The 27204-nt window shown below is 39.4% G+C and overlaps 1 protein-coding gene across 4 annotated transcripts in view; it reads left to right on the top strand.

Moving 5' to 3' along the window:
* The window catches only part of Ncoa7 (nuclear receptor coactivator 7), a 149251-nt gene extending 122316 nt beyond the window's left edge, over positions 1–26935 (top strand). Inside the window, exons 11-16 of one of the 4 annotated variants that reach the window (XM_029482549.2) lie at positions 9806–9953; positions 18089–18220; positions 19445–19597; positions 23926–24021; positions 24426–24499; positions 24805–26930. In XM_029482549.2, the coding sequence (XP_029338409.1) occupies positions 9806–9953; positions 18089–18220; positions 19445–19597; positions 23926–24021; positions 24426–24499; positions 24805–24940 (739 nt within the window). In that variant the 3' untranslated portion in view covers positions 24941–26930. Of the gene's footprint in view, positions 1–9805; positions 9954–16691; positions 16896–18088; positions 18221–19444; positions 19598–23925; positions 24022–24425; positions 24500–24804 lie in introns of those variants that run through there. The other 3 variants (XM_021174073.3, XM_021174075.3, XM_021174077.2) reach the window with 3 other exon arrangements.
* The last annotated feature ends 269 nt before the right edge of the window (positions 26936–27204 follow it).

The following is a 27204-nucleotide window of genomic DNA, read 5'->3' as shown; positions in this document are numbered from 1 at the left end:
CTTCATATCTACAATAAAATCAGTCTCCTTGTCTGAGCCTTGGAGCTATTGTGTCCTCGTTTCATTCATCCACCTTAGTTTGTTACAGCTTCCAAGAGACACACACATGTGAGAGCTTCTATTTCCTTCCTTTGAATGGCTGGCAGGGGGAGACTTGGTCTAAATTTCAGCAAGAGAATCATGGCATGCAATAGCATCATGGAATACTCGAATGTGTCTCCTTAAATAACCAGTACAAGGCTGGAGCACTCCCCAAGGCCCCCAAAGATATCTCCCCTCAAGAATGATGGTGTAAGGAAAGGGGTGCTATCCTTTCCTTTGAGTTTATCTCTATTACAGCCATCAATGAATATCAGAGATGCTCCAGTAACTTCCAAAAGACACTATGAAGCATTGGGTTCCCTTTAAGAGGTGCTCCAAACTTATATGAATTTATAGTCTTGTCTTTCTTTACCCTTTTACCCAGATTCACCTTCCCAGTGGCTTGTGGGAATCAGTTGTCTCCATTAAGCAGATAATGTTTCAGTTATGTTTTCACTGTGAAGCAGTAAGTCAGCATTATCTTACTTCCCTCTAGAAGTAAACTGAACCATTGAGATGGTCACCATGCCCATGATGATGTCTTTGTTTCCAGAAGGGGAAGCCACTATAAGTTACTAAGATTGGTTCTTCCCTAAAATCTGTATTGCCCTACATTTTCATAATTTGCCTTTCTTCTCAGAAGGAATGGAGAACCAAGTCCAAGCTGCCACTCATCTAGATTTCCTTGCAGTTTTGCAAAGAAAGTCCAACAGTCTCAGCATTTGTCACAATGGATGTTTTCTCCAATAGGTGTCATCCTGCACATTGACTTTCCTGTGAAAGTGAAGTGCTTTGTGGTTCCAATAGTAATAATAATGATGATGATGATGATGAAAATGTCTGCGTCATTACCTAGAAAAAGGACTGGAATAGCTCAGAAACGATGTGGAATAGGCAGAGAATTTGAAATGTGCTAGAAAGAACCCTTGGTGGCTGCCTTAGGAAGCATAGTCCTGGTTATGATACAGATAGCTGCCTTCAGAGTCCACATCCCTTACGTGTAAGGATAATAGCTTGAATTCAAAACCCAGTCCCAGCCATAATGGATATTTGCGAAAATCGGGGTCAGTAATACAGCCTATAGATGCTCAGGAAGCTCTGTCTCAGGTGCAGTGTCCTGTGACACTGTGAGCCACTAAAGCACACTAAAGCTTAATTTTTAGTGGACTCTAATAGAGTACACGCTGGGGGTTCTAGCAACTCAGTGAGAGAGTGTCCAGGTCTGTGCGTGTGGCTCAGTGGCAGAGCTCTTGCTGAAAGACCATGTGTATTCACACTTACTTATAAAATACCAAAAACACACAAATGAATAAAGCCATCATCTTTACTTGGGGGACATGGGGAGATGTCTCATGATTTGCCCTCTTGAATGTATTTTTCTCCTGAACTTCTGCACCTGTGTCACCTGTGGCTGTGTTTGACACATTAGCAAGGAGTTACGGGACTGGGTTTACTTGAGGAAACTAGTGATGGCTTAAAGGAAACAGTGTTTTGCTCTAGGTTAGACAACCTCAGGAAACAATCACTTCTGTGATTTGTCATCTGAGAAAATCTCACCAGAAGCAAGGAAAAAGTGGACACAAAGGATGTTTCTGATAGCAGCACTTACAGCTACGGCAACTTTGTGGCTAGACAGTTCGGGTTTTTCATCTGAGTTCACACTGCCCTAGAATGTTCTTGTTTTTGTCTAGAGTGTCCTCATCTCATTGATGTTCTCTGTAATTTTTTATGGCCAATAGGAAAACATCAGGGTCTAGCCGTGAGTGACAGGCCAGCTGTGAGTGACAGGCCAGCTGTGAATAAGAGGCAACTGTGAGTGACAGAATATCTGTGACTGATTGTCCTAGCTATGCGTGAGGGATAGGCCACCTGCCAGCAACACTGAGGTCTGGCAGACTACATCCCATGTGTTGAAGCCTCTTTTGTCATTCCACAGAGAAACCAGCCATAAGCAATCAGGAAGCCATTTTGTGCTACCATATTTTGTTTTCTTGTTCCTAATATGAACAGGCATTGTTTAACAAATACCTCTTCTGCAGAAGTTAGAGTGAAATATATTTGGTTCCCTTCTATGGCTCTGCTCCTCCCCAAATTTACAATTAACTTCATTATTAAAGAAAACCTAGAGAATTTTGTATATTCAGCAAACCTCTCTGGAATAGTTAATTTCATGTTTTCTCAATGAACAGCTAGTAAGGAGACACGTGGGGGGGAGGAGTAACCTACATAGGGCAATGGAGTTTTCTAAAATTAATTTTTATATAATTATAACTGCATCAGATTGTTTCTTTGATTGCGCAACCCTAGTCTGCAGCCATACACTACACTGAACACATCCAAGCTTGTTTGTTCCTGGAGGCCAAGCAGGGTTGGGCCCACTTAGTGCTTGCATGGCAGTCAGTCCACCCTCAGTTCTAGGACTAGAAACAGCAGCTTGATTTGTACCTGAGGGAAATGACACTCATACAAAGTGCATTGCTCATAGCTATATTTGTGACACTGTATCTGGGAACCAGCTCACATGGCTAACTATATAGAATGGCTGTATAAACTATGGAGGTACACGTGGTAAAGAACTGGGTAGCCATACAAGAAAGAATGAGGAAACTGTCGGCATACTGAGATTGGAAGATAAAATATAGAATAATAAAAAGAAAGGGAAAATCTAACTATGCATTCATCACAATCACCTTTATTTGTGAGATAGATTCAGAAATTTCTTTTTTATTGAAATTGGCTTTTTTCCCTCACCTAATATATTCTGATTATATTTTCCCCTTCCTCTGCTCTTCTAGTTCCTCCCAACCTCCTCTTCCATTTAGATTCACCTCCTTTTCTGTCTCTCATTAAAAAATAAAGAGGCTTCTGACAGATAATAACATAACATAGCATGACATGACATAACTGTAATGGCTATTCCCATTGTCAACTTGACTACATATGGAATGAACGACAATTCAGAAATGAAAGGCATACCTATAATCCAGATCTTGAGGCCAGAAGACTCAGGCTTTTGCTCTGGATCTTGATGTGGGATGACACAGATTTTTGATTAAGATCTGGAGGCATAGTGGCCATGAAAAGCTTAGGCCCAGGCAAAGTTGTATATGCTCTAATCCCAGGAGACAGAGGAAAGCATATTTCTGCATTCCAGGCCAGCCTGGGACAGAGCAAGTTAAGTAAAGAACAGCTTAGGTCCAGGCATGGTGGTACACACCTTTAACCTGGGCCATACCTTCTGCTGGAGGCCTACATAAGGACAATGAAGAAGGAAGTCTTCTTCCTCTACTTGCACTTACTTTCTAGCACATCTCTTGGAATCCACTTCTTCAGGATTCTAGCTTATACAAAGGACCAGCTAAAACATCTAGCTTCGTGGGACTGAGGAATTACTAGACAGACTTTGTACTCACAGCTGCCCATTGTTGAGTTAGACTGAAAATTATTCCAAAAAATTCATTTAATATATAGAGACATCCAACGAGTTCTGTGATTCTAGAGAACACTGATGAATGCAATAACATAGTATATAAAATAAAAAAATGATATATTAGAATAAGAAAAAAGCAAACAGAAGGAAAGGAGAACAAGAAATATGTACTAACTCAAGAGACCCATTCACACAGTCAAGGATCTTACATATTATGGAAGCTATAATATAAAGGTGAAGAACATGTAGGTAAAAAGAGAGAATATGTATACTTGGGTGTTGTATTTATGGACATACATACGTATCTATGTATTGTTCTGCCTCCACTTCTGCAGGATTCCCTGAGGAAAAGGAATTGATGGAGATACCCTGTTTCAGACTGAATGTTCCTAGGTCTCTCATTCTCTGGATAGTGTTTAGCAGTGAGTCTCTGTATTTGTGTCCATCTGCTACAGGAGGAAGCTTCTGTGATGATGGCTGAGCAAGTCACTAATCTATGAGTATAACAGAATGTCATTAGGAGTCATTTTCTTGCTATGTTTTTCTTTATTATTTTATATAGAACAGTAGTACTTCATTTTTCTCTAGGTCCCTGGCCTGTTTATTCTCACATTTTTGGTCACCCAGGCATTGTCAGGTATGGCTCCATCTTGTGGAGTGGGGTTTGAGGCAAATCAGATATTGGTTGGTTACTCCCATAAGCTTTGTGCCACTGTTGCACTATCATATTTGCAGGCAGGACACCATTGTAGATAGAAGAGTTTGTGGCTGTTTGGTGTTTTACCTTGTTCCTTTGGTAGCTTACAAAGTACCTTCCTGTACCAAAGATACTAACATATAGGAGTAAAGGCTCTATGTATGAACTAGCTCAACTACTCCATGTTCAGTGCATTGCATAGGTGTTATCTTCAGCAATGGGAGTTTGTTGTCAGTTTTTGGAAAACAACCTATAATCTTGGCAACAGCATAGGTTGTTTGGGGGTTCCCATGAGATCCCTTTGGCCAATAACTCAATTAAATGTAACCAAATCCTAGTACTGAAAGCTTCATTTGGTGACAAGAGATGTCTCATTATTTGGTGATTTTATTTATATCCCTTCATATTTATATGTATTTAATGGAGCTTCTACTGTATTAAGCTTCCATACCCTTAATTTTAGCCGACTCTTCCTGTATTTCCTCCTCATCCTCCTCTTCCCTCCCTATTTGATCTCCCACAATCCATCTGTAGCTGTTTCCATGGGAATTCTATTTGTCCTCTTCTTCCCAGTTCCTTACTCTCTAATCTAACCTCTGTCTTTCTACAGATACATAACTTGGTTATTGTTTAACTGACAGCAAATATCCACATGCAAGCAAATGCAAAAGGAGGAGATTGCAAGAAATGATCAATCACTGGGCTAAAATCAATCAAAACAAATCGAAGAATGAAATAGTTCTTTGAGAAAATATTGACAAACTTGTAGCTAAATTAACTAAAAAAGTTAAAGGGAGATTATAAGAAGCAAAGTGAAGACATACAACAGACACTGAGGAAATCCAGAGAATCATAAAGACATGCTTTAAAAGTCTGTACTCCACCGAATTGGAAAATCTAAAAAACATGGATAGTTTTCTCAATACATGCCACCTACCAAAGTCAAATGAAGATCAAATAAACAATTTAAACAAACCCCTAGTGGTGTAAAAGCAGTAATTAGAAGTCTACAATCAAAATGGCTCATGGCCAGATGGTTTCAGTGCAGAACCTCAGTAATCCTCAGGTTTCTCACACAGAAGAAACAGAATGTTAACCAATTCTTTTTATGAGGCCACAGTTAACCTGATACACAAACCACATAAAGACACAACAAAGAATTACAGACTAATTTTTGTTATGAACATAAGCACAACAATTCTCAATAAAATACTACCTAACCTAATCCAAGAGCACTTCAAAAAGATCATCCACCATGATCAAGTGGGCTTCATTCCAGACATGGAAGATGCTTCAAAATTCATAAATGGATAAATGTAGTCCACTATATAAACAAACTGAAAGACAAATACACCACCTAATTAGATGCAGAAAAGGTCTTTGACAAAATCTTAACAGCTTTTTATGAAAAAAAAATCTGAAAGAACTAGGGATATAGGAATATACCGAAACATAATAAATGCAGTTTATAGCAAGCCCATAGCCAACATCAACTTAGATGCAGAAAAACCTAAAGTCTTCCCACTAAAATCAGTAACAAAACAAGATTTTTCCACTCTTTCCTTATCTATTCAATATGGTACTTGTGTCTTGGCTGGAGCAGTAAAACAACTAAAGTGGAGGAATTCAAACAGGAGGGAAAGAAGTGAAAGTATCTTTTTCTGGAGATGATATGATAATAGATATAAATGGCCCTAAGAATTTTACCTGGAAACTCCTACAACTGGCAAACACTTTCACAGAATTAGCTGGTTACAAAACTAATTCACAAAGATCAGTAGCCTTCCTATATACAAATGACAAAGGGACTGAGAAAGAAATCACGAAAACACCACCTTTCACAATAGCCATGAAAAAAAGTAAAATATCCTAGAGTAATTCCAACCAAACAAGTGAAAGACTTGTATTATAAAAAACGTTGCAGCACTGAAGAAAGAAATTGAAGAAGATATCAAATGATGGAAATATCTCCCACAATCATTGATTGGTAGAATTGATATAGTAAAAGTGGTAACTACCAAAAGGAATCTACAGATTCAATGGAATCCCATCAAAATTCCAACACAATTTGTCATAGAATTTAAAGGAACACTTCAGTTTCAAATAGAAGCACACACACAGACACACACACACACACCAGAATAACTGAAAACTGAATGAATAAAGAACTTCTAGAGGCATCACCATTCCTGATCTCGCTTTGAACTACAGAGCTATGGTAATAAAACAGCATGGTATTGATACAAAAACTGATAGATGGAATCAAATTGAAAATCCACACATAAATCTACATATGTATATGGACATCTGACTCCTGACAAAGAAGCAGAAATGCTTACTGGAAAAAAACACAGCATCTTCAACAAACGGTGTTGGTTAAATTGTATGGTTGCATGTAGAAGAATGCTAAATGAGCCATATTTTTAGTCCTACACAAAACTCAACTCTGAATGGATCAAAGACCTCACCATAAAACCAGATATGCTGAACCTGATAAAAGAGAAAGTGTGAAACAGCCTTGAACTTGTTGGCATAGGAAAAGGCTTTCTAAACACAGACATTAAGATTGACAATAAATATGACCTTGTGAAACTTCAAAGCTTGTGTAGAGCAAGTGACACTGTCATTCAGACAATGTGACGGTCTACAGTAAGGGAAAAGATTGTTTTGTTTGTTTTTGTTTTGTTTTGTCTTTTACCAACTACACAGCCAATAGAAGGCTAATATCCAAAGTATATAAAGAACTCAAAGCACCAGGTATCACAAAAGCAACCCAATTTAAAGTGGGATACAGATCTAAACAATATTATAAAGATGAAACTCAAATGACTGAGAAAAAACTTTAACATCTTTAACCATCAGGGAAATAAAATATGATAGTCAGTACCTTTGTCCCACCCACTCTATTTCTCAATGGTAAGCATTCAAAGCAATGTTTTTTGTAGCTTTTCAAAGTAGTCTTTTATATTTCTCTGAAAGAAAATAAATGTTATGTATAGCATGTATGCGTGGATTTTTTTTTTTTTAAGAGACTGACTTAGGTTTTACTGGGACTGACAAGGCTAAAACTTTCAGAGTAGACCAGGAGGCTGGAGACCCAGGGAAGAGCTGATATATAAACAAATCTATCAAAGTTGAATAGTAGGATTCCAACTTCCTGGGCTGGCGGGGAGGACCTCAGTCTTGCTCTCTTTAAGAACCTCCACTGATTGGGGAGTCCGTTCATATTCTGAAGAGTAGTCATCTTTACTAAAGTGTAGTGATTTGAACACTAACAATGTCTTTTTAAGAAATTATCTTCATAGCAAATGTAGGTGTTTGACTCAAACCTGGATATTATAAACAAGCCAAACAATAGCATAACTACTGCACTCTTGAACATCAGCTTATACAGTATCCACATTTATTTTTAATGGAAATATTAACATTTCATAATACTCACGCACACGAACTTCATAACTTTGTCTTGTGACAAATTAATCCACATTAATTGAAGGAATGGATTTTAAAAATACATTGAAGGAATGGATTTTAAAAATACATAAAAACTGGGACTAGAGAGATGCCTCACCACTTAAGAGTGTTTGGTTGCTCTTGAAGAGGACCTAGGCTTAGTCCTGAGCAGCTACGGGACCACTAACAACTGTCTGTAACAACAGTATCAGAAGATCCAACACTCTTTTCTGGCTTCTATGGATACCACACACACACACACACACACACACACACACACACACATACACACACACTCCTCCCCTTTCTCAATTAGTTCTCTCCTAGTTCTGCCTCCTGTGACTATTTTGTTTCCCTTTCTACATGTGATTCAAGCATCTTGTCTTGAGAAAATAATTGAAAATATGGCACAAAATGTACACTATGCAGTTTGTATAATGAAAGACACCTACAAGCAAACATGCTGACAATGTAGAAATGTAGGCTGGGCATGGCTTATTAATTTTTAAGACACAGTATAGTAATTTAATTTCAGCGTAGCTATTAAAGAGTAGTAATGCGGTAAATGTGTTATTATGTAGCGTTACATATAATGCAGTTATTTTCATACCTGAGTAAACATGGACAAGTGCAGATGGAAGTCTAAAGCAGTCTGGTTAGAGCTGTGATGGGGGTTGCATTTGTTTTACTTCTATCAGTTTTGTGAAAGTATTTTGATACAGCCGAAGTTTCTTTAAAAATTAGCGGTCCATAAACTGACTTTCTTGCAGTTTGTTTCTGGTAGTGCTAAAGAATCACACCATCCCTCGCTATTGCTGGCTCCTCTCAGCCCCGACCACCCTGCTAGCCCCAAGCAGAGACCGCCTACCTCACTGTTCTCTCGCTGCAGATTCTGCTCACATTTCCAGCCATCCAACCCCTCTCTCTGGTCATTGGTCCCATATCCCAGTAACCTGCTAAAATCAAACTCTAGAGGCTTGTAATTTATAAGTCAGATTTATATCAGTAAATTCTCACCCCACCAAACAGCCACACAATAAACTCAGAGCCAAATGATATTGATATAAATTGCGACCTAGATAGGATAAATTGTCCTGGAATAATACATTCCTCATAAGATATTCTTAGCTACCTGTGGCTATTTAAAGCCACACAGAATCTGGATCATCTTTTTCTTCATCCATCTTCCTTCCCTCCCCTCTGTGTTCTCTCTCTCCCATCCCTAAAAATCTCTGCCCACTTTCCTTTTCCACTTCCCAATCACAGGTTTCTTGTTGAATTAATATTCAAATTAATTGGGGGGACAATTCTGCTACACCAGTTTCTTCAAATTAGATTGTTTTGTAATTACAAGAGTTTTTAAAAACCATGTGGTCCTCTCTGTTGTTCCATCCCTTACTATCATGGTTATAAATAAAACAAACTAATAAACAAACAAACAAAAAAAAAACTAGTATTTGGGACTGGTCCATTCAGGGTGGATACTGCAGGCTGTGGGAACTAAAGCCTCCAACTTCAGCTGAACACTGAGCAATTTTTTTCTTGATTATAGCGAGAGAAATGCTTCTGAAATGTGTTTCCTAATATAAGAAATCAGAGAAGCCAGAAGCCAAGAACATGCCCTACCACAAGAGATAGGTCTTCCCAAGGATAAAACTGTGTTGTTTCTAGTAACTTCTTGTTGGTTTAGTGGTTGGAGGGGTTTTATTAAAACTGTTATATAATGTATCTTGTACTTTAGCAAGAGTCTTTGGGCTTTGCTTTTGTCCTTAGCTAAAGCCTCAAGTCAACCTTTTCCCCCTGACAGTATGTATCCAATAAGTGAAAGTCCGCTGAAGAAGAAGCATATGGTGTACTATTTCATTGGGGATTTTTCATATTCTGCCCTATCTCTTGATCTTTCTTTCAGACTGAGGCAGTTTCAGTAGTGATTGGTGCTTGTGGGCTTTTGTATTTTTTTGTGGGTTCCTATTTTCTGAGTTTGGAAGCCACTCACAAAGGTAACCTTGACAGTGGGGAATTTCCTCCTCAGTAAAATAGTTTGCTAAGCGGGCAAAAGGTTGTTGCAGGTACTCCAGGCGCTCTTACTGCCTGCCAGGAACATGGGCTCAATTGTTAACTCGCATCACGAACTTGTTTTCCAGGGTGGATCACTTGTACACCTTCTTTGTTCAGTGGTCTCCTGATGTCTATGGGAAAGATGCCAAGGAGCAAGGCTTTGTGGTGGTGGAGAAGGAAGAGCTGAACATGATCGACAATTTCTTCAGTGAGCCGACCACCAAGAGCTGGGAGGTAAACACCGAGACTGTTCAAGAGAGGAGGCTGTCCTGGCCCCTGAAATGCCAAAGCAGAGGAAATGGTCTTGTGTTCACATTCCAAAAACTATTAATAGCTGATACTATTCTTTTGTTTTTCTAATGTATTTAGGATACATTTTGAAACTTTGTCTCCTGTGCCATATAAGAATGGCTAGCTTGATTTGACTGGCAGTTACAGCTTGCTGACCCTGAGTTCGCTTTCAAATTAGACCATGATATATCAACTACCTCTTTGGTTGGGGACCCTAGTAGTATAAAGATGGATAAGAAATATCTCTGTGTCTAATAAGCTTACAGGACTGAGACAGTAGATGAATCTGTCACACCTTCCTGCCTCTAAGCCTGTTTTATATTTTCATGGATGTCTCTGGAATCTGGTCCCTTGACTCTGTCTTACTCTGGCTATCTTGAATCCCTTGAAGCAGTTTTATTCTCTGAGGTAGATGGTAAATGCATTCAGAGACATCCCACTACCATTTATCAGGGTAAGTTGCTTAGAGCTTCTTCCATCCTTTATACCCATCTAGACCATTGTATTCCTAGAGAGTATACCCTCATATTAGCTCTGATCTTAGGCAGTCAAGCATTGCTACAGAAAACTTAACAACTGAAGCCAGTCATGGTGGCACATACCTGTTCTCTTGCTATTCCATGGGCAAAGACAGAAGGATCTTTTGAATCCAAGAGTTTGAGATCAACCTAAGCAGCATAGGCTAGGCCTCATCTCAAAGGACAAAACAAAGCAAATACCACAAAACAAGCAGAATGGTACCAAGATAAAGGGGTAGTTTCCGAATTCACCCGGCTCCTCAGTCATAACTAGAAATCTTTCCTTGTTAAAACCTCTCACGGGTCATTTTATGCCCCCTAGCCCATTTCAGCATCCATGTTCCCTCCAGTTTATGACAAAGACAGAATTGCACAAATTTATTTTCTGATCCTCCCTCTCCTGTATTTTAAATGATCAATTATTACAATCTTAGTTTCTGTCTCAGAAGAAACTCTCTTCATCTCTCAGGCTGCCTTCTGGCTTATCAGCCATGGCTATCTTTTGTGTGTTTAAATGCTTTCTCCTTCCTGTGTGGTTCCTTATCTTTCACCAGCATATGATATTTTGTTGCCTTTTTAAAGGAAACAGGGAAGAAACATCTCTTCTCCTTTATTCGTGTGTGTGTGTGTGTGTGTGTGTGTGTGTGTGTGCTTTATTCTACAGTTAGCACCCACCTTCCCCTCTCCCGTTTAGGGGTCTTTCCTTGGTTTGAAAGTAGCCAAAGAGGCTAGGGTGGCTGTCTAATTCTCCAGGTTCTCCTGGCTCTGACTCTTGTGCACCACCATCCATAGCTTTTGTACTCCTATGGCGTCTGGGAATTTGACTCACTCAGATCTTCATGCCTACAAGGCAAGCCATATACTCACTGAGCTATCCCCAGCTTCCTTTCCTTCATCTTCACTTTTCCTACTGCCCTGCTCTCTGTTGCCACCTAACTTTTGGATAAAAACTGCATCATGTCATTGTATTTAGCTTCTCAATTGCCCTATTCCCTGCAGTGTACATTGCACCAAAGCCCCCATATACCCCATACTTACCACCTATTTTTAGTTAACTATTCATGTTCCTCTTTCCTACAAGATGCTATGATAGAGCTGACAGATGCCTCATAGGCCCATCAGACTCTATCTAAGAAACATGAGGATATCCCATCTTGGCTTTACTTCTGGTAAATATTATCAAAGGGGATGCTCTATCAGGAAAACTTAATTTTCTTTTTTTTTTTTTTTAAAGATTTATTTATTTATTATATGTAAGTACACTGTAGCTGTCTTCAGACATTCCAGAAGAGGGCGCCAGATCTCGTTGCGGATGGTTGTGAGCCACCATGTGGTTGCTGGGATTTGAACTCTGGACCTTCGGAAGAGCAGTGGGGTGCTCTTACCCACTGAGCCATCTCACCAGCCCGAAAACTTAATTTTCTTAGTGAGGCTATAGTCTTTCACCCAATACAGAGCTCTGGAAAGAAAATTTAGGCCCATGATGGTTACATAACCTTTTCCTGACTAGACCTGAATATCCTGAGCTAAAAGCACCATCTTGTTGAAAGGATTTTCTTCCCTTTCTCCATTCATTTGGGATTCAGATTTCATCTATTGTCAGCTGTAGGTGGAGAAGGAGCCACACTGCACACCCAAAAACAAGGGGTGAAGGAGATGTGAAGAATGATATAGGTCCCCTCAAGGATCTAGCGAAGAAGAGTTTGGCCAGTTAACCCCAAAGCCATTGAGGAAAGTGAAAGAGTGAAAACTCTTTGGAAGGTTATATCTTGACCTTTGTTGAAGGAGGAGAGGAGAGGCTTCTTTGGGACTTCTTTGCCTGACCAAGATCACGGGTCAGTGAACAGGGTCTGCAAGAGAGAGAGTGGGGACTGATGGGCAAGAGACTCGAAGAATGGAGACAACACAGCCTATCGGCTTGAGGCTCGAGGCTTGTTTATTGAAAGGCAACTATAGGTATATATGCACTCGCTGGGGAGTGCAGCTGGAGACACTTAGCCATAGGTCCAGGATGTATAGGAGAAAAACAAGATGTTATCAGAGTGTGTTCAGCTGTGGTGGGCTTCTTGCAAAAACATCATGCTAGGAAAACAAGTCTCTCGTCAGGGTGGAAAAGTACCACCTGTAAGTAAATAGCCCAAGATGGCTGCAGAGATGATAGCCACTTTCTGCTAAGAGCCAGCTTCCAACATTTACCCATACCAAAGCTGTTGATCTGGGGAAAGAAAGGACAGCTGGCGTAAGTTAATGGGTAGCTCCTTTATGTCTTTCTGTCTATAAGGGAAACAGTGCCCAGCTGAGGAGAAGGCTCCATGTTCCCTCATTCGGAACAAGTAATGCTCAGAAGCGTTATGATAGGCAACCCTGTGCCTCAGCTTCATGCTGTGAAGGAGAATTGCCAACCTCCTTAGGAGTTAATGGGTTGTAATCTTCAGGATACCCAGAATAACTCATTATCTTTCAACATTTTTGTTTCTGCTCATTTTTTTTTTTTATATCTTAGTGGTATCTAAGCCACAAATTCAGGTATAATACCAGACCCTTCTCTTTCTTTATCTCTGACCAGAATCCCATTGACGTAAATGTTGTAGGGCCTTGCACCCTTCTCCCGTGCCAGACCCTCTTATTCCACCAGGATATCTGCACCTCACTTGGACTCCAGTCTCAACCCACTCCACCTATCAACCCACCCTCAACTGTACTCAAGGCCTTCAAACACACCTATGTCTCCATTTCATAAGAAAAATGCATGTCAGAAAAAAAACTTAGAAAGTAGAGTACAGACATTAAAAAATAAATATCTAATCATACTTGTGCCTTTCATACATTTCTTTGGACTTTATTTTCTATTTTGTTTGGGTACATGGGGTCCCTTTTTTACTCCACAAAGATTCTCTGTTCTATGTAGTTGGCATATGGCTTTTCCCACCTGACATAATCTTAGAATTGTTATAAGTTCTTGAAACCTTAGTTTTTTAGTGCTTACTTTTGTTTGTCTGTTCACTTGCTTGCTTGCTTGCTTGTTTTAATAGTCTATAAGTTAGGCTAGCCTCAAACTTCCTGCTACAGGCTGCCAAGTGCTGTAATTACAGATATAAACCATCATCCTGGGGCTGGTGAGATGGCTCAGTGGGTAAGAGCACCCTACTGCTCTTCTGAAGGTCCAGAGTTCAAATCCCAGCAACCACATAGTGGCTCACAACCATCTGTAATGAGATCTGACTCCCTCTTCTGGAGTGTCTGAAGACAGCTACAGTCTTATATTATACTTACATATAATAAATAAATCTTAAAAAAAAACCATCATCCTCCAACTAGTTGCTAGTATTTTTATAGCTGTTAAAATTTATTTAACAGTTTCCCACTTGAGTTATTATATTGGTTTAATGATTTCTCAAAAATGAGGTCTTCCACCTTAATTATTTAGAGAATTTCCTGGATGTGGAATTATGAGGGACAAGGACAGTAGATTTCTGTGATTCCTAAGTTTTATGTCAGCAACTGAACTTGCCATCAGTGTGAGAGATTTCCCACTGGGTCTTGCCAGCAAAAAGGATTATCAGTATTATACTTTTTCTGTCTCCTAAAAATGCTTGCTAATTTGAAAAGTAGGTAGTGTTATCCTATAATTTAATTTTCATTTGCTTGAATATTGATTTGCCAAAAATGAACATGGTCATACACAAGTTAGCCACCAGTGAGTTTATTGCTGCTTGTGTTTTTCTATAGTTCATTTTCCTACAGCAGTGATTCTCAACCTTCCTAGTGCTGCGACCCTTTAATACTGTTCTTTATGGTGTCACTCCCGACCATGGCTAATTCATAACTCTAATCTTATATTGTTATGAATGGAAATGTAAATATCTGATATGTGGGGTATCTGATACTTAGCCCCCAAAGGATTTGTGACCCACAGGTTGAGAACCACCGTCCTAAAGGGATATTAGCAATTCTCCGCTCCACTGAGTTCTTGTGATGAAAGAGACTTTCTTTGTGTTTGGCAGATATTTCTTCATTGTCTTTTGATGTTGTTGGTGGCTTTTAGGTATATTTTTTCCCATCACTATTGAGTGATTTTTGAGATTTCCTTCAATCTTAAAAGGTCTTATGTATGTATTGTGTGTGTTGTCTATTTAACTTATCTTTTAAATACATAAGTATGTTCATGTACTCCGAGGCTTAAAGCTAGGAGTATCATGTTCCCACCCACATGGCCTATATTAATGGTTGACCCCCTTGCCCATCACTGGATTTAGAGCGAGGGAGGGTGTTGTCTCTCTCCATGTATATGTGAATAAGTATGAGTGTGAGGGATGCTGTATGATATATGCTAACAAACATGTGCTAGTGTGCATGCCCCTGTGCATGCTTGAGAAGGTCAGAAGAGGATGTTTGGTGTCCTACTCTATTAGTTTCTACCTTATTCCTTTGAGACAGCTTCTTTTACTGAACACTGAGCAAGGATGGCAGCTGGGCAGTCCTAGCAATTCTCCTGTTTCCATGTTCTATAGTGCTGGGATTACAAGCCTACCAGTGGCTGTGCCTAGCCTTTTACAGATGCTGGCATCTACACTCAGCTCTTCATGTTTTCGTAGAAGTACCCTTTTACACTGAGCCATAGCTCCAGCCCTCTGGATTTCTAAAAAGTAGAGTCCTAGACCCTTACCTCAGGATACTTTGGTTTAGTAAGTATATAGGAAGGATGTTAGAATCTATATTTTTCAAAGCTCTAAGACAAATCTGAAAAAAAAGCTAGGTTTTAAAACTACTCTCCTATAAGACAAGATCCATTCAAGCAAGACACTGAAGTTCTTTACTCTGTCAGATCTTACCCATGTCTCTCATCTCTTCGTCTAGGGCTCTTTGTTCTTCAGCCATCAGGAACCAAGAGCATCCATCTCTGTGCCCCTTGCTGCAACCCTACACCTGCCATATCTCCCCACCCAGCTCACAGATAGATCCACCCACTCCCTTGTGAATAAGCCTTCTCTGGGCACACCAGGTGTCCAACCCTTCTCTGAGCCTTGAACACATTCAGCTCCTTTATTGCATGTCATGGCATTTGTTTGGCTATAATTTCATCTTCTGTCACTCATCCATAGGAAACTATGGGCTGTGTCCCTGTTCCTGGCAACTCACCTGGCATGCCCCAGAATACAGGAAGTGCTTAATAAATGTTGGTTGGCACTCTCCAGTATCCAGGAAACACTTAATTAATGTGTTCTATCATGAAATACCAGGCACTGAAAATGGTGCTTCTCCCAGGAACAGAATTCAAGTGATTTAGCCCTGGGTTGTTAGGTATGTGCAAGCCTGGCTGGTGTTTTGTGTCCATTCATCTGCCAGAGTATAACTTTGAACCTACCCCAGGACCCTGAACCTTCAGCAGCCCCTGGGACTGAAAGTCCCCTGCAGTGTGGAAGAGTAGCAGAAAAACAGGTGAAAATTGATCTCTTGTAGATCTGTATTTCTTTCCAAACCTGTGTCATCTGATCTGACGATCAAAGAGAACCCCGTAAAGGACTTTATCAGTCACTAAGATGCATCCCATAATGTGAAACGATAAACTGTACTTTGCCACTTGTTTTGTCAAACTGCACATAAGATGGCATTGTTCACTGCCTCCTATAAATTAGAAATGCTCCCACTCTTTCAAGTTACTTATGCCAACAAATTCTAAAAGTAACATAGAAACTGCTGCTGCTGGAGTGAGCCTGGCTACCACCCCTGTCAAAGGCTCCTTTCTGTAAAATTCAAATTGATGCTGGGAACCAACCCGCACAAGTTTAAAATGGAAGTTGAACCTTAAAGAAGTAGGTGAAAGAAAACCTTGAAGAGACAAGGAGAGGACAGCTCAGTTACCTACCCTGAAGGCATATGGAGGAAGAGTTCAGGAGAAGAGCGAGAGAGAGAGAGAGAGAGAGAGAGAGAGAGAGAGAGAGAGAGAGAGAGAGAGAGAGAGAGAGAGAGAGAAAAAAACTCAACACCGGGACAATGGGGTTTTATTGTAAGGCTGGGTTTCAAAGGTGAAAGTGTCATTTTACAGACTCCCGCTCTGCCTGACAGGAAGTGTGCCTGCTCTAAATCCTAATTTGGGTATGTTCCTGTAGAAACGTTGAACACCCCCCCCCCCCCTCCTTGAGGGAAACAGAAACTCAATCTCGCAGGAAGCTAGACACCGAAGGGAGAAGAAAAAAAACCAGTGTAGGTTAGCCTGTCAGTCAGTGGCTGGTGTGCAGGCAACCAGAGAAAGACCAGTTCTTCTCTGTGGACAGTCTTCTGTCCCAGCACCATGAGAGGCAGAAGACTGCCCCTGGACATTCAGATTTTCTATTGTGCCAGGCCTGACCAAGAGCCTTTTGTGAAGGTAGGTGGGCATGTGTCCTGTGCTGGGGAACCAGGGTGCCTGCTGGGGAGCCGGCTTTTCCGTCACTGGCGTGCGTTTGTAATTCCTTCTAGTTAAAAAATATTGAGCATGTTCTTTTATTTGCTGTGAAGTTTTTTGCTCCCTCTTTCTGAAATCCGAAATGCATACTTGACTTGTTGTATTCCTCAGCCTGAGTTTGGACTGTTTATATTTTGTAGACTTTGAAACTAGAAACAAAACAAAGGGCTTTGTTTAGTGTGTTTAAATGTTAGCTTTGTGGTTCTTTGAAAGTGTTTCTGTAAATTCTCCATCAGAAGATAGGAAAATCCATAAGTGTATTTCCCTACCCAAAATTCAGCTCAGAAGATGAATAATTTGTATATGTCATTGTATGTTTTGAAAGTCAAACCATGCAGTACCTGACAACTAGCTGTAAGATGCCTTTTCTCTGGAATAGAGCTATAGCTACTACTGTGCCTGGGCATTTTAGAGAGCTAATTACCCCTCATATGTTTCATGTAGTTATTTGCTGAGAAATTAAGAGAGACAAAGTGTTTTTAAGATGAGAACATCAGTGGTTCATAAACCCAACTGTATTTAAATAATAGATGTGTGTTTTTCTATCTAGATGGGAAATTTTTGATCATTATGAATTGTGGAGAGGGAATTGAATCATAGCCTGGCTGTGATTTAGAGTAACGCTCTCCGTGACTCCGTTTGCTTCTGGTGGCTGTTATCATTCATCATTTCTGCTACTCTTAGTTGCTATGTACACAACCATGAAGCTTAATTGAAACCTATCCTTATCGCCCCAAACTCTCTGTTTATAGACTTTCTGAAGGATCTCTGATGATTTCCTTTACAATTTAAATTTGGACTCAAAGGCTAAAGGAGCCTAGCTTAATTGTTTTTAAGGATATAAACCTTGTGGAGCTACTGAGTTTCCAGCAGGAAGACCAGAACTGGAAAGCTTGTGATTTTACATCATGCATATTAAATGCTCAGCTGTCGTGTCTTAAATTCTGCATTTGTTCTGGGTTTGAAAATTTGTCATTTCCCCCAAAGTCCTTTTCTGTTTATCTCTTATTTCCCAACACTACTCCTTTTAGTCAGCTGCATGCCTCGGGTTATTTGGGGGAAAGTGCATCTCATCTGGGCTCTTTCCACATTGGCTCTTTCTGTCCTCATTTCAGATCATCACAGTTGAGGAGGCAAAACGCAGGAAGAGCACTTGCAGCTACTACGAGGAAGAGGAAGAGGAGGAAGAGGGACTGCCCATCCTACAGCCCCACAGTGCGCTCCTGGAAAATATGCACATCGAACAGGTGGGTACTCCACTCCACGGGCTGAACACTTATAGAGTATCCCTTGCCCCTGGCCTGAGTAAAACTGCTAGGTGAGGAAGCAGAGGCACAGAACCTAACCATGGCCAGCATTGCCTTTCCACTTCTGAAATGTTACAGCAGCCTTCTTCTTCACCTTCCTGGGAGCTGACAAGACCTTAACAAAGAGGAGGCCATTTCTTAACATAAAAAATGGAAGTGATCTCCCATAGTCCTGATGTACCTAAAAAACATCCAATAAATTAAATATATTTATTATTTAAAATATGTATTATAAAAATATATAATTAATCTGTATGTACTTTGCATTTTCTGAAAAGTTTGCTACTTGAATTTTATGAAATATTTGTGTTTAGTAAGATTAATGTGGAATTTCTTATACTTTTTTCACCAGGTAGATTAGGAACATGAATTCCCAAAACCTTAAAGAATCCAACCAGGAAGGCCCAGGGACTTGGCCAGACAGCCATAGAGGTGGTCTTGACATTGCCCCTGATGCTGACTTCCAGCACTTGAATACATTGCATTCCATAACTGCCTTGATAATATTTTTTGGAGAGACTCTTTATTAGCATTTATGGCACCTAGCTTAAGCCAAATATAGTTGATAGACGTGGGAACAAGATGGACAAAGTCCCTATGAGCTCACATGGAAAACGCAGGTGTTTCCTTGGTCTATAGGACACCTTAGTCAGTAGCAGCTTTAAACCTATGAAAACCTAGAACAACTGGAAAAATATGAAATGACCAAAAGCCAGGTTGACTTATAAAGGAAAGAATATGTGTAGTTAGCAGCCCTTTGCCTGGCTTGGTTTGTCTGAGTCTTCAGATACAGTCTTTTCTCTGGGATGCACCACAAGTCCTCTAGTGACATTATAGCTGTGCTTGCCTGTATAACAAAATTCTGTGACATTCAGATTAGCACAGATTTACCTAAGAACACATTTTTTTTTTTGGTGTGAATATTTTATCAGTGACACTGGAAACCAACAATCAGGCTCTGAGTGAGCAAGGTATCTCCTGGGTGGCATCCTGGCTAAAGGAAACACTCTCTAGATTTCCTTTTTCTTTCTCAGCTAGGCAAAACAGGTCAAAATGTGAGTGTTCAGTCCTTTAGTTTGAACCACAGGCAGTTAGTTAACGCACTGCTTCGTGACTGATTAGTGGTTAAGATGTCCTTTTGTATTTCTTTCTCTGGATTGGCAGCTGGCCCGACGACTTCCAGCCAGGGTACAAGGTTATCCATGGAGACTGGCCTACAGCACATTAGAGCATGGAACGAGCTTGAAGACTCTGTACAGGAAGTCAGCATCTCTAGATAGTCCTGTTCTTTTGGTCATCAAAGACATGGATAACCAGGTGAGGCCTGTTCCTCTCACAGAGAACATGTATCTTGTTTTTGGAGCAATATGATTTCAATCTAGTTCAGGCTATATAATCTAAGGTATTTTGAATTCCTGATCTTTCTCCATCCACTTTCTGAGTGGTAGAATTATGAGTATGTATCACCATAAATGGTTATATAGACGCTAGGGATGAAGTCCAGGGTCACATGTATGCAGACAAACTCTGCCAACTGAACTGTATCCCCACCTGAAAAGGTGTTTTGGTGGCAGATTTTTAGAATACCCAACAGTAGAGAGACTGCTATATCGACTCCCATCCTCAGGCTAAATGGATTTGGACATTCTTGTTTTATGTCTTTTCTTCTTGTTTTTATTTGTGGGTGTATTTTGAAATCCTAATATAAAGAAAATGGAACAATTGTATGCTGAGTAATTTTCTCCCTGTGCTGACCATGAGATAGAAAAATAGTAACCTAAAGCAGTTTAAAAGTAGAAGTTAGGGACAATCATGTGTACAGTTGCGAAGACAATCTCAGTGACATACCAGACCATATCCTAAGGGTCTTAAGTAGTAGCCATTGATGATGCCTACTGGGTAGGGGATAGTCAACGTCTGTTTATTGGGTCTGGGGTTCAATGGTTCAGTAGCCATGGGAAATCCTTTCCTCATGGTACTCTTACCTGTGTGGTGACTGCCCTTTCTATGAGCTGTTTGAGCTATTATGTAGTACCCCATCTATTCTACACTGTTATCACCTCCTTCAAATCAACTTACATTGTGCATGGATTATGTGCAAACCACTTTCATTTCCTGTTTAATCATGCTGTTACATACCAAAGTCATTAATAAATTAGTTAGTTTAGTCATGTTATATCTAATCAACACCCATTATTAATTCTCATCCAAGATTTTTGGGATAAAAGTGTTTTGAAATATGGATTTGGGGGAGTCATGGAAGATTTGTATATGTATAAGGGGATTTATCTCTCTCTCACACACACACACACAGAGGGAGTTTTCACAATTTTGCTCATGAAACAGGTTTTCGGTACAGATTTTTCTACTTCTGGCATCGTGTTGGCACTCAGAAAGTTTGGGACTTGGAGGGGTTTTCTGATTGGGGTTGCTCAACCTGTGATGCTCAACTGAAGAGCTTGCTGTGAAGTATAACTCTCTATCCTGCCAATTTACCTCCCTGAATGAGGTACTTCTGCACTTGGAAGGCAGAAGAGCTGAATTAGCCTGGTCAACAAAGTGAGTTCCAAGGCTGCCAGGACAACACAGTGAGATTCTTGCCCTCCAGAAAGATTTTGGCCCTGGTGAAGTTATGGAAGACACAGTCTTTATGATGTTATTGCCATAAGAATTATTGAAAGTAGAATAACTGTTACTATTATTATTATTATTATTATTACATGAGGATTGATAACATTTTATTTAATAATGATCCAAGATGAGTAGTGCGAACAATTAAGATGAAAATCAAAATAATACCACAAAGTGTTTAAAGTCACATAGAAAGTTATGAAATGTTAGAATCATTGGTGCTATGTCTTGAATACAATTGTGACTAGATAACACTTCAATTACAAAAATATATATAGTTTCTGTCTGTTTAGCAGTAGTATCAAACTTGTCCACACTGAGAAGGTACCAATGAGGCACAGTTTTGCTAAACTTCCTGTCAACAGTGATATAACAGAGGTCTGAGGCTAACACATGTTGTCAGGCAGTAGAGCAAAGATTCTCAACTTTCCTGGTGCTGTAACTCTTTAATACAGTTCCTCATGTTGTGGTGACACCCAACCATAAAATGATTTTGTTGCTACTTCATAATTGTAATTTAACTACTGTTTCTAATCATAATATAAATATCTGATATGCAACCCCATGGGGGTCATTGACCCACAAGTTGAGAACTACTGGAGTAGAGTTTTAACATATCATGCACCCTGCAGATGCAGATGCTATTGTGAATATTTGGACATTAGCTTGGCACATTCCAGCTCCCCCATCCTGAGGAAATAAGGTGTCTTTTCTGTTTATGGGAATATGACAGACATTAATATAATATAATATAATAATATAATATAAAATAATAGAAATTAATATTATACATGCATAAGGAACATGAAGAGTTGTAGAGAGTTGTGGGAATCATAAAAGCAACAATCCTTTACAGTCTCTGGAAATTGTCCTGAAGGCATGAAGCAAATGAAGAAATATTTATTCAAGAAAATCTAATAAGTCTCAGTAATAACAATGAAATTCTTTGCACTTGAGACACAACCCTATTCCCACCACTCCAACAGTCCCAGTTCAAACCCGTAGTTTTACTCTGGACTTGTGTGGTCCAGGAGATGGGGTCCCCTCTTCTCACAGCTGCTAGTTTCCTGTCCCTTCTAACAGGCCCAGCATTTCTTATACACCTCCTAAGTTCATTGTTTCAGAGATGAATATTCAGACAAATATGGCTAGAGGCAGATGTCTTTCCTCTACCCAGCCCACATACTCGAATCTCAGACATGATGGTTGTGAATGCCAGATACCTCATTGTTCTCCTTCTAGCAATAGATAAATACATGCATATTGTTTGAGACAAGCTAGGGCCAGGTCAGCACTCTGCTACTTAAAGCAAAGTTGTTTTTTCTGAGAAAAGCAGGCAGATGTATAGCTCAGAGTCCAGTTCAGTGCCTTAGGGACTTGTTCCAGAGGAAGAGATTGGCCATAGGACATGAAGTGCTGACCCCCTTCCCACAGAGCTGGGGGTGTCTTTCAGTGAGTTCAGAAGTAGAAAGCCAAGGATATCCCTGAAGTGATTACATTTGGCTATAGACAGTTGAGAAGAGTTAAGTTCACCATGAAAACATGCTTCCCTAGCTGAGAAATATTATTTAGAACCCTGTAGAGGGCCAGAGACGGCATTTCCTATTGGTTTATCTGAAAGGAAGTCATTTCCCACCTGTTAAAAGATTCTGTTATTCTCATGTCACATTGTAAAATCATGCTTTAAAAAACCTAGCTGCCACCCTATTGTATTCCAGCTCCATTATTAGGAGAAGAGAATGTAATTGCTTATATTTTATTATAAGATATGTTCTTTACTTCATTTTTAGCAAATGAAGAGAAAATTTGGGGGTAGGAAGCATGAAAATCTTTAGAATTAGAAATCTGTAATGTTTAGTATTAGATAGAAGGAGTGAAAAAGACAGCACACAGTGATTTTGAACCAGTTAAAGTGTCAGACATTTTCAAATACACTCTACTAAAGCAATGTTTTTCAAGTAGCCTTTGCAGTGGAAGGCACGTGAGGCACCGAGTGAGATCGTCAAGATACATATGGCTCCATCTCCTATATGCACTCTCACCAGTATGCACAGATAGGATAGGAACAGAAGGACAATAAGCTGAGGCATTACATGACTAGACTCTGTAACATGACTCGCCTACCTCCCGGAAGAGTCGTGGATGTAGTAAATATATCACAGTTAGCTAGGTGATGGTCACCCCAGCACTTAGGAGGCAAAGGCAGGTGGATCTCTGTGAATTTGAAGCCAGTCTGGTCTGCAGAGTGAGTTCTAGGACAGCCAGGGCTTTGTAGAGAAACCCTGTCTCAAAGCTTACCTCCCCACCCCCACAAAAATCACATTTAAAGGAAAGAGTTACCTTTTAATTCAAAGTTGCTTCAAACTAAGTACCTTGCCCAGTCATATTTAAGTATTTTTATCTCTCATTATTAAAAATTGAAAGGGAGGAAAGTTTATCTTTGAGGGGATGGAATGTCCAGCCTTCATCTCATTTATGAAATACATGAGAAAACTTGACATGATGGTTCCACCAAGACAACTTTGTGGGATGCTAGTGGCCAACCTAGGCTACATAGTGAGTTCCAATCAGGCCTACCCTGTAATAGAAGACTCTGTCCCAAGAAACAAAATATAAAACTAAATCATTCTAGAGATGAGATGGTGTCCTGTCAAGCACTCATTTCTGTGTGTAACACACTTTTTAAAAAAATGTCATTCTCCATATTCTACTTCAGCAGCCTTTTAACCATTGAATTGTTGGCCACTTTAACAAATAATGCCTCCAAGCTTTTCTGATGGATTTTCCAAGTACCAGGAAGCCTGGCCACATGGTTTCCAGTTAGAGCTGGGGGTATTGTAGTAATTGCTTTGTTTGATGGGGTTTTTTTCCCACTTAAAGAGTTCTAATTTAATAATAAACTTTGCTGAAAGAGTTATAAGATCCTAGAACAATAGTGTGTCAAAAATGTTTTAGAAGGTCTCTATGGGAGTTTAATTTTGAAAGTAACTATGTCTTCTGTTTTCTTTTAATAGATATTTGGGGCATATGCAACTCATCCCTTCAAGTTCAGTGACCACTATTACGGCACAGGCGAAACGTTTCTCTACACCTTTAGTCCGAATTTCAAGGTACCTGGAAGGGTGGAATACTTGAATGGCCAGGGTTGTGTTGTCAGCAGTCAGGAGGTTATGGGGTGCTCAGACACTGAGACAGTGGGTGTCCTGAAATCCTGCCTGCATCCTTTGCGCTCAGTCTCGTTCTCCATGACTGAAGCATACAGACTACTTAGAAACCCAGCACAAGGAGTTTCTCAGTCTGCAATGCAGGGAGAGATTAAAGGTCAGAGCCAGCACATTATCGAATGGTCTTTACTATTTCATAACGACTGGTGATCATGTTGTAGCCATTCTGTCAAGTGCTTTGTTATTCAAAGGTGTGTTTCCTTTATACACAACATGACTATTCAAGGTATCTTCTCTGCTAATTCTCTGAATTGAAATGTTGGTGCTCTCTTTTGTGGTTTTGCCCTTAGGTCTTTAAGTGGAGTGGAGAAAACTCATATTTTATCAATGGAGACATAAGTTCTTTAGAACTCGGTGGTGGAGGGTAAGACTCTTGTAATTTTATTACTTGGGGATCACTTAGGCCCAGCTATTCAATTTGCTTAGATTAATTAGGGCAGTGTAGTAACACATGCCACTGATAAATGATGTATTAATGTGCCTGAGAGACTGCAACCATTTGTCCTTTAAGAGAGACCTGTTTACACAGCTTGCTCTTAATTTGTAAGCAGTTTAGAATTCTGTCTATTTTGTCCCAAATGAAAGGAAGCCTCGCGGAAAAAGGCAGAAAGCATGTCATTTTGTAAGCCTTGTCTGTGTAGTGACCTTTCCCCTTTAACCTTGTTACAGGGGACGGTTTGGTCTGTGGCTAGATGCTGATTTATATCATGGACGCAGCAACTCTTGCAGTACTTTTAATAATGATATCCTTTCGAAAAAAGAAGACTTCATAGTTCAGGACCTAGAGGTATGGACATTTGAGTGAAACTCAGGCTGCCTTAAAATAAAACATGGAAAAGACTGGGTTAGATTAGCCGTCTTACTGGAAGACGAGCCCCAGCCCTGGCTGCCTCACCCTTCAGCAATGCTTTCTTCCTGCGGTTGTCTCAGAGCATCATAGCAATGCAGACAGATTCTGGAAGGTACCTGTGGAGGGCAGACACTGAAGACAGAAATCTCAAGTCCAGGTTGTTTTAAAAAAGCAAAAAGACTTTGTACCTCCACTGCTTTCAAATTCACACCATGAGAAATCAGAGTGTTTTTTGATGTATGAGTTGAATGCAATTTTTATTTTTGGTAACTGTGAAAAAATATGATACTGTGGAAATACATACCTTCCTTGTATATTTATCAGCATAATTTTACCAAATGTATACTTTTTGTTTGCCATAGAAAGCTAAATCTGATTTAGAGAAATTGAAAGGATATAGCACTTAAAGGGAATATCTGATTTTTTAAAAAACTTTTATTTATTATTTTTAGTATATTGTCTGAAATATATTGATTTTTTTCTTTTAATGTGTCAAATCCTGAAATAAAGAAATGTATATGTTTTGTGCTATTGGGAAACAAGGCTCTTTTGATTTGTATAGTTTTTTATTCATTTTTTGCCCTGATTATTTAGGGTAATATAATCTTTATTTATTAAGAGAGTGAGAGAGGGGGAGAGAAAGAGAGAGACAGAGACAGAGAGAGTCAGAGACAGAGAGTTTTCAAAAGCTCATTACCAATGTTTTTTGATCTATTATAGACCAACTTTTTTATTTAGTTTTTAAGGTAATCTTTGAAAACCCTAAGCATTAGTGTGAAGCAGAATATAGCTTCTCTCCCAGTTGTAAGTTGGTGTTTATTGAAATACGGATCTTTATGAACATGAATGTACAAGTCCTACTTCTACAGAGTGTTTGTTTCTTATGAAATTGTGTGAATTGTGTATTAATAACTAACTACGTTTCTTAGTTTTTTTTTATTTTTTTCATTTTTTTCCTTTTTTTTCTTTTACGTTGTTTCTTTCCAGGTGTTTACATTAATGGTAGCCATCTGTTTTAAAAGAGAGTGTATAATTTGTGCATTTTTAATGTTGGATAAAAGATGCCAAGTTGGACCAACTTTCTTGGTTTCTTGAATCTTACTGGAGAAAAAAACAATTCAAAGAATTACACTCATATCACAATTGAAAGAAAAAAGAAAATCTATATTTTTTTAAATATAAACTCATTTTCACATCATTAGACATCTTTTATTTTAAATAGTAGGATATAAAATCATTAATGTTATTGATTGCCTCCCTCTTATGAAAGCCAAAGACTACTAATGGAAAAAATTTAAATAATAGCCAAAGCTGAAAAGTAGTCTATCACGAATTATTTCCCCAGAGATTTTTGAACGGAAAATGAGCAAACCGTGTTTACATATCTGTTTATGTTCATCATATTTTCAAGTCTTTCTTCCATTTTAGACTCCTTGTAAGAAAACACTGTCCAGTGGTCTCTGTCAGGCCGATCACTACATTCACTGCCGTCCCATGCTAGTTTAAAGGAATGCTATAAAAATTTAAATCTGTAGACCATATACACTTTTCACCCAAGTTCTCCCATTGAGGACTCTTGCTTAAAAATATACAATTTGACTTTGGTCTGCTCACACACATGAGTTGGTGAGATCCCAGGAATGTCGTGTGGTGATGATGTTCACTGTCTGTAACCATATGCTGTTAATGAACAAGATGGTCATTCTGCCTCTAGATTACTCTTACCTAGTTTAGTCCATGATGCTGTACTCGTGAGAGCATATCCAGATGCTGTGTTCTCTATTTAAAACAGTATTGTCTGAGCAGGAATGTGTGGCCCTTCATTATGGATTTCAACTACATGTAATGATATTCCAATATTTTCAATAAAGGAATTTATGCATTCAGTGTGAATTTCTTTCCTAAAGACTCATCCATTGGCCATTTATATAGTACAGCCTGACTTCAGAGACGTGACATGATCCATTCCAGGGCAGAACAACAGAACAATCATATGGTTTTTCCCAGTTCTGTAAGAATTATGTTTAGACTATAGTGCTCATAGTTTATTGAGCATGCACAGGCATTATGATTAAAACAGTGTATTACTTTAATTAAACATACTTCACTTTACAGCTGTAGAGATGACTCTCTGGCTACCAGAGCTACTGTGCTTGCTGACAATGTGTACCATTTCTTAGCAGGCATGTTGGGCAGTTCATAACTGCCTGTAACTCCAG

The sequence above is a fragment of the Mus caroli genome, unplaced genomic scaffold (genome assembly GCF_978045245.1).
Source record: "Mus caroli unplaced genomic scaffold, Mus_caroli_1 scaffold_9, whole genome shotgun sequence".
In the NCBI taxonomy this organism is placed as follows: domain Eukaryota; kingdom Metazoa; phylum Chordata; class Mammalia; order Rodentia; family Muridae; genus Mus; species Mus caroli.
Note: the sequence above shows the minus strand (reverse complement) of the source record. Positions and strands in the feature narration are given on the sequence as shown.